Source organism: Esox lucius, chromosome 19 (genome assembly GCF_011004845.1).
Source record: "Esox lucius isolate fEsoLuc1 chromosome 19, fEsoLuc1.pri, whole genome shotgun sequence".
Lineage (NCBI taxonomy): Eukaryota > Metazoa > Chordata > Actinopteri > Esociformes > Esocidae > Esox > Esox lucius.
In genome coordinates, this window is record NC_047587.1 from 34,985,849 (window position 1) to 34,992,545 (window position 6,697).

A 6,697-nucleotide genomic window follows, 5' to 3' on the forward strand; every position below is an offset into this window, starting at 1 on the left:
TTCTTTGTTTCTGAATGCAAATACACATGTAGTACCTCTATTTTGACTTATTATGGTATGTTGAATTCATTTCTGCCATTGATATTACCATATTGGGTTATTGTGACCTTGAAAGGTCATGGTCAAGGTCGTTTTCCTATTCTGAAGAATCTCAAAGACATGTACATGCAAACTAACTCAATTTAAAGTCTGCCCTTATACTGTGTATTTGTACAACACTAGACAGAATTCACAGAAAATAAGAGGACAAGGTTTATCTTTTTCTTGTATTTTACCAGGAGTATCAAAAGATTTCCAAGGTTCCTAAATTTTTTATCTGACTATTGAGCATTGCACCAATTGATCAACAGTGAGTATTACACATGTACATGAGTAACTCAAATTTACTAACTCAAATTTACAGTCTGCCTTTATACTGTGTATTTCTCCAGCACTGGACAGAGTTGAAAAAAAGAAGACAAGGTTTGAAATGTATTTTACCAAAAGTAGTACAATTTAAAAGACTTCCAAGGTCTCACTATTGAGCATCGCACATATTGATCAACATGGAGCATTCTAAAATACCTGGCCCCAAAAGCTTGAATTTGGTTGCTTCAATGGCAGATCAGGACAATCTTAATCAAAGGTTATGCATCATCTGTCAAGAAGATAATAAATTGCCTGTAACAAGTGAAAAGACAGGACATGAGAGAATCAAACAAGCTGCAGTTGTCATAGTCTCCAATGATACAGACACGTTTGCATTGCTTCTCCACTATAGCCCATACTTTCAAGAACTCGGGATGAAGGAGATCTGGCAGTAGTATGGCACTGGTGAGAGGCGGCGAATGCTTCCACTCCATCAAGCAGTTTCACGTCTTGGAGTGTCACTGACAAAGACAGTGATTAAAGCACATATCCTGACTGGAGATGACTGTATGAGCAAGGTGGGGACTAAACATGCTGCTATGGCTTCTGACCCAGTCCAATACTTAGCCAACTTTGGAGAGGCAGACACCTTGACAGAGCAAGATGCAGCGTTAGCTGAGAAGTACTTGGTGTGTGTCTGGGCTGGGGCCAGGTCAACTACAACAGCTAAGACATTTGATGACTTCAGAAATCTACACCAGTGGAAGTGCTGGAATTGACGCTCTCCCTCCCACAAGTAGTGGGATCAGAGGCCACATCCAACGAGGGTTTTTCTGGTTCATTCGGCATGCCACTTGCTTGCAACAGCCATGGACGCCAAAGTAAGACTAGAACCAACAAAACATGGATGGAAGGAGCACTTTGGCACACTCCTGCCATCAAAATGTCTGAAGCCCTTACCACCATGTCTGCTCACAGTATGTAAGTGTGCAGGCAAGTGTGACAATCGCCGGTGTAGCTGTCGTGCTGCTGGAGTTTCATGCACCATATTCTGCCATGGAAAAATGGAAAAATGATCCTGTAAAAACCCATCCCACTAACATGCATGCACACATACAGTAAACTCTGAGAGAAATCAGACTATATGGTGCACTTTAAGTTCATTTGGTATTATGTCATTTGTTTCCCTTTTATTGCTACATAGTTTTATTTGCACCCATCATCATCTTCTTCCGCTTCATCCGGGGCCGGGTCGCGGGGGCAGCAGTCTAAGCAGGGATGCCCAGACTTCCCTCTCCCCAGACACTTCCTCCAGCTCTTCCGGGGGGACACCGAGGCGTTCCCAGGCCAGCCGGGAGACATAGTCCCTCCAGCGTGTCCTAGGTCTTCCCCGGGGTCTCCAATTGCACCCAATTGTTTTATTTTATATCATTATACTATGATTATAAATGATGTTGACATTAACATTTCAATGACAAGATGATCCTTAATAATAAAAACAATATTAGCAATGAATTTTAAAGTCACATTTAGTAAAATTTAATTCAATGCATCTGTTTTTTATTCCTAATAATGGCCAAGTTATGGCCAAGGTCTTAAGAATAGGAAAATGACCTTGACCATGACCTTTTAAGGTAAAAAGTCAGCCAATATGGTAATATCAATGGCATAAATGAATTATTAATCAAAATAGACCATAATTAGTCAAAATAGAGGTATTACATGTGTATTTGCATTCAGAAACAAAGAAGTTGTATTTTCATCATCATCCGATGGCGGCCATATTTGATTCGACCATTACGTAATTTGTGGCACTATGGCAGACGAGCACCTCAGTGATTTTTCATGTCTAGGGACCCACTAACTCAGCTCAAGTGAGAAATTCCCCCAACACCAAATTGCGAACGGGTCTGCAGGCCAGGTACTGGATTTATTCACCTGTAAATAAATGTCTGATTTTACTATTCATTTTTGAGAGCTTGTCAACTTACACCAGAGCCTTGCAGCACAGGTGTGGACCTGCAGGCAAAGGGTGTGGTTTGGATGAGAAGTTTCAGGAGATTGCAGCTTGTCTAAAAAATGTATGTGGAAAATGAAAGTCATGGTCAAGAGCCCTAGCATATACCTGTCTTTTCAGAATTAAGTCCAACACACAATGGAATTTTCCTGAACTAGGTGCCAACCAGGCAGGTTTCAGTTCCACCATAAATTCTTGATTTCAATGTGTGAAAAATAAATCTAGGTTGGCCAAAAGCCCATCAACCAAACACTTGACCCTCTGACTAAAAGAGGTCAGCGGTATAGTTAGCAGGCTGATGATATTTGATGCTGTTGTTTGTGCAGGTTTTAAGACGTTTCTGACACATCACTACTATGAAGGGACCGTGTCTTTTCAACCAGCCACTGACACACTGGGAACACCACGTGACAAGAGCCCCTGTAGAGCTGGGTGTGTACTGTCCTACCAACTCATCCAGTCGAATCATATTCAGAACCCTGGTCCAGTATTACACCTGTATCTTTTTTCAGGCTGATAACTTGACAACGCACATTTGGCTAGGCGACCTTCTCCCCTGTCCTCACTCTGTTCCTGATTTGCAGGTGCCTGACTTGCCTGCACAACAGACAGCAGTATTCCGAGGACTCATCCGACAAGTACAAGACCGATACAGATTTTTCCGACAGTGGTAAGCATATCTGCCTGAACACCCGTATGACCTCACGTCCGCAAATCCCAGGTCTCCAAAGAAAAGCACAAAACAGCACCTCTCTTCTCTGTTCTACTCCAGAAAATGAAGGGGGTTGGCGTGTGATCCGCGGGAAGTTCCTTGCTATCAACGCAGCCAGTATGAGCTGTGCCTGTCCGCGCAGCCCCAAGGGCCTGTCCCCAGCCGCACACCTCGCCGACGGCACCACTGACCTGATCCTCGTTCGCAAGTGCTCTCGGTTTAACTTCCTGCGCCACCTGATACGCCACACCAGCAAAGATGACCAGGTAACCACTGTGGCGACGTGGCCACTCCGACCGGGATTCCGAGTTGACTCTCCAATCCCTCCATTCTGAGACTTCACTCTCCCCCCTCCGTTCTCCCTCCACTCAGTTTGACATGACCTTCGTGGAGGTCCACCGCGTCCGCCGATTCCGCTTCCTGCCACGGCACTGCCAGAATGACTCAGAGCAGGACCTGAGGGAGAACGGTAAGCGGCTCTTCGGCCAGATCTGTCGGGACCACCCGGCCCGCGGCTGCAGCCCCGCCTTCAGCAGCTGGAACTGCGACGGCGAGATTCTCCCCCACGCCGCAATCGAAGTTGGGTACGAAAACAAATGCGGCTAAGCAAATATGGTGCACTGGTGAAAGCACGGTGTCAAATGCCTTTAAAATTGTAACTGAATTCCTACCTGCCTTCCTTTCAAATGTGTTTTTTGTTAAATTTTTTTGACAATTCTTCCAGAGTGCACTGCCAGTTGATCAAGCTGTTTGCACGAGGGATCGAAGAGCCGCCTGTGTTTGAGGACGTCGCCGCCACGTGTGCAATCTAGGACCCTGTTGGACATTTGTAGAGTTCCCTATTGCACGTAATAGAATGTTTTCCGTTGAAAATGGTTTAGTTTATTCATGTATTTTGGAGTAAAAATGGAACCAAAGGATGTTTGTTGCTAGCTGCTTTCACTGTTATTCGAAATAAGCCCAATGTGTTTCATTGGCTTTGCTGTGCCCTGCACTGAAAAAGCATGAATCTGAAATTACATTTATGTGGATGATTGGATATTTGAAGAAAGCAAGTACTTTCTAGGGAGTACCAGACACCAGGCAGCCTTTCAACTTAATGTATTAACGGGACATTGAAACAAACCATTACCAATTTGGATAAATATCTTATGTGGCTTAGTCAACAGATTCGCATGAAAGCAACAATGTAGCATCTCAACACAGTTTGTGCACTAAACCGTGTGACTCTGTGGCTTAAAAAAAGATGAAGTTAGGCACATTACACTAGGCAATCATTGCCATTGCTGCAGTGTCATCCAGGTTTGTGTCTAGTGATGTCATAATTAGTTATCTTGAAACAGTGCTGTGCATTTTTTGCACTCAAAGTGCTCGTGCGTTTAATATTGCCCCTTGTTGGACAAAAACTCACTGTGCTGGAAGTCCCCCCCCTCCCCCCATGCACGGTCAAGCTGGTCTTGCGACTGTAGAAGAGGGAAATTGTAGAAATTCAGGGGGCTCAACATGAACATGCTGTTTCCCCGATATCTGACCAAAACACTAGTCTCAACTGTCAACTGCTGTGAGGCGGCTTGGTTCGTTGTTGTTGTGCAATGGTTTTGACTAAGATGTCTGGTATACTCCTGTTTATTGACTATACAGGAGCAGAACTCACACACTGTATCCCCAGTGTCCAACCGAAAAATATTGTGATGCAACTTGATTTTGGAAGTACAGAGTTTCAGACTCTCTAATCTAAGGACTTGTTACTTCTGCTCTGCCACTTGTGTCTTTGCAACATTGTAGCTGCTGTAAAAATGACAAATCAAAAAGCTGAGTATACTGTAGTACATTCTTATAGAATGTTGCGTTGGAGTGAGGTGGTCTGTTTTTTTACAAGCTGTGTCAATAAAGCTGGATCTAGTGTGAAAAGTGATTTTTCATGGCGTCCTCTTGAAAATTAACTGTTCTGTCAGATTGGGCATCACAGTTGAGGGACCAAGAGACATCCGGTCTTGTCATTTCAAAATCAACATCACTCCAGTTCCCGATCCATCTGCCTCCCGTGTTTAAAGGGCAGCTTTGTTCATTGTCTACGCTAGTTTTCCCTCAAATCTAGTATCCAAATAGTCTTACTGTGCCACTGAGAGCAGGGATACTCATTAAACATTCAGTCTGTCTAGCGGTAGTTAAGAGTTTGGACGAGCCCCTTGAGCAAGGGGGAGGGTACTTTGTCAACCTCATGAATTGCAATTAAAAAGGAGGAGCACTGAATATGCTAATTCTGAGTGATATTGTAACTTCTTTTTTTACATGGGTGACAGTCTTTATCTATTAGGTCACAAGAGTTGGCACAAGTGTGCTGTGTGAAATTTGAGTGGTCCCCCTTTTCAAATCACAGTGCCCTGGATGTGCACAAGTATAACATTGCCAGCCTATTGAAATGCAATCATCGATCCGCTAGGGCTCTCACATAATATACATGCCGTCTGGACAGATTTGAGAAACCATAGAGGAACTTTATTTTCGCCAGGAAACACATTGACCAGTACCCTCCCCTGTCCTTCCGAAACTAGAACATCCACTCGTTTGGAGGGAATCATGCTTTGCGAACGGTCCACCAGGCAGCAGTCCGACAGATGGTCCTCAATCCATCCAAGATCCTTCAGCTCAGCAGAACAGAATGACTACTGTTTAATCAGCCACTGTGACACCCCCAGCCCACCGGCACTGGGCTCCCCTGCAACTCTTGAACTCCAGCCTCTGCAGTTTTAAGTTCACTCTAACCGAATCTTACAGTATCAGCGGGAGGCACTCCTAATGTTACTTTCTTAAAAGCTGGAGGTGGCCCCCCTCATTTATGCCCGTCCAGTTTATAGTATAGCGATGCTGAAATTTGCTGACTGTAGCAGTGTGTGGCTCCCCTATGGAGAGGGTGTGTGTATGAGAGGCCATTACTCCACCAGAAGCTGTGGGGCCCCAGCCGTCACCCCCGTGGAGTGTGTGTGCGATGTCAATACAGCGCTGTGGGAAGTGAAGTGTAAACGCGCCATGGCGGGGCAGGCCTAATGAGACTTGGCACTGCGTAGCACAAATCAACTCTGCCTAGTAAGGTTTCTCAGTGCAAGAGTCTAATGAACTTAGCAAATACCAGCCCAACTGGCCCCCGACCCCTCCCTCATTACGAGGCTCCAATGAGGATCCCAATGTTAATGTTTTCATCGATACAACACCGAACATGCAGTCAACGAAAAGCACTCTTCAAAATCTTGCAGGCTTCAAGATGTTACAAATATGTATGAATAATGACGTGGAGGTCTATTTTTGTTGGAAATGTGAGATTATTAATAAATGAATGAATAAAATGTATTTAAATCTCAAAATAAGTGTGTTGACTTCTTGGTGACATTTTATTCAATCAGATGATATAAGAATTGGTTTTCAGACATTAATTTCAATGATAAAATGAAGCATTGTCGTTAATAAATACTTAATATGTTGTCAGGGGAATTGTGGCAGAGCCATTTGTTTAAATATATCTATGGGATGAAGTCTGGTCAATGTAGTTTTGCATACCAAGCTTCTTTTTTTACACAGTGGTTCAAAGTGATTTCTTTCTGCATAATCAAATTCCACAATTA

At 43.9% G+C, this 6,697-nt stretch overlaps 1 protein-coding gene across 1 annotated transcript in view; it reads left to right on the forward strand.

Annotated features, from left to right (window-relative positions):
- LOC105006385 (ceramide kinase) overlaps positions 1-6,439 on the forward strand; it is a 32,189-nt gene extending 25,750 nt beyond the window's left edge. Inside the window, exons 9-13 of the mRNA XM_013131658.4 lie at positions 2,692-2,797; positions 2,950-3,035; positions 3,138-3,343; positions 3,450-3,661; positions 3,802-6,439. Of these exons, the coding sequence (XP_012987112.1) occupies positions 2,692-2,797; positions 2,950-3,035; positions 3,138-3,343; positions 3,450-3,661; positions 3,802-3,889 (698 nt within the window). The 3' untranslated portion in view covers positions 3,890-6,439. The remainder of the gene's footprint in view (positions 1-2,691; positions 2,798-2,949; positions 3,036-3,137; positions 3,344-3,449; positions 3,662-3,801) is intronic.
- The last annotated feature ends 258 nt before the right edge of the window (positions 6,440-6,697 follow it).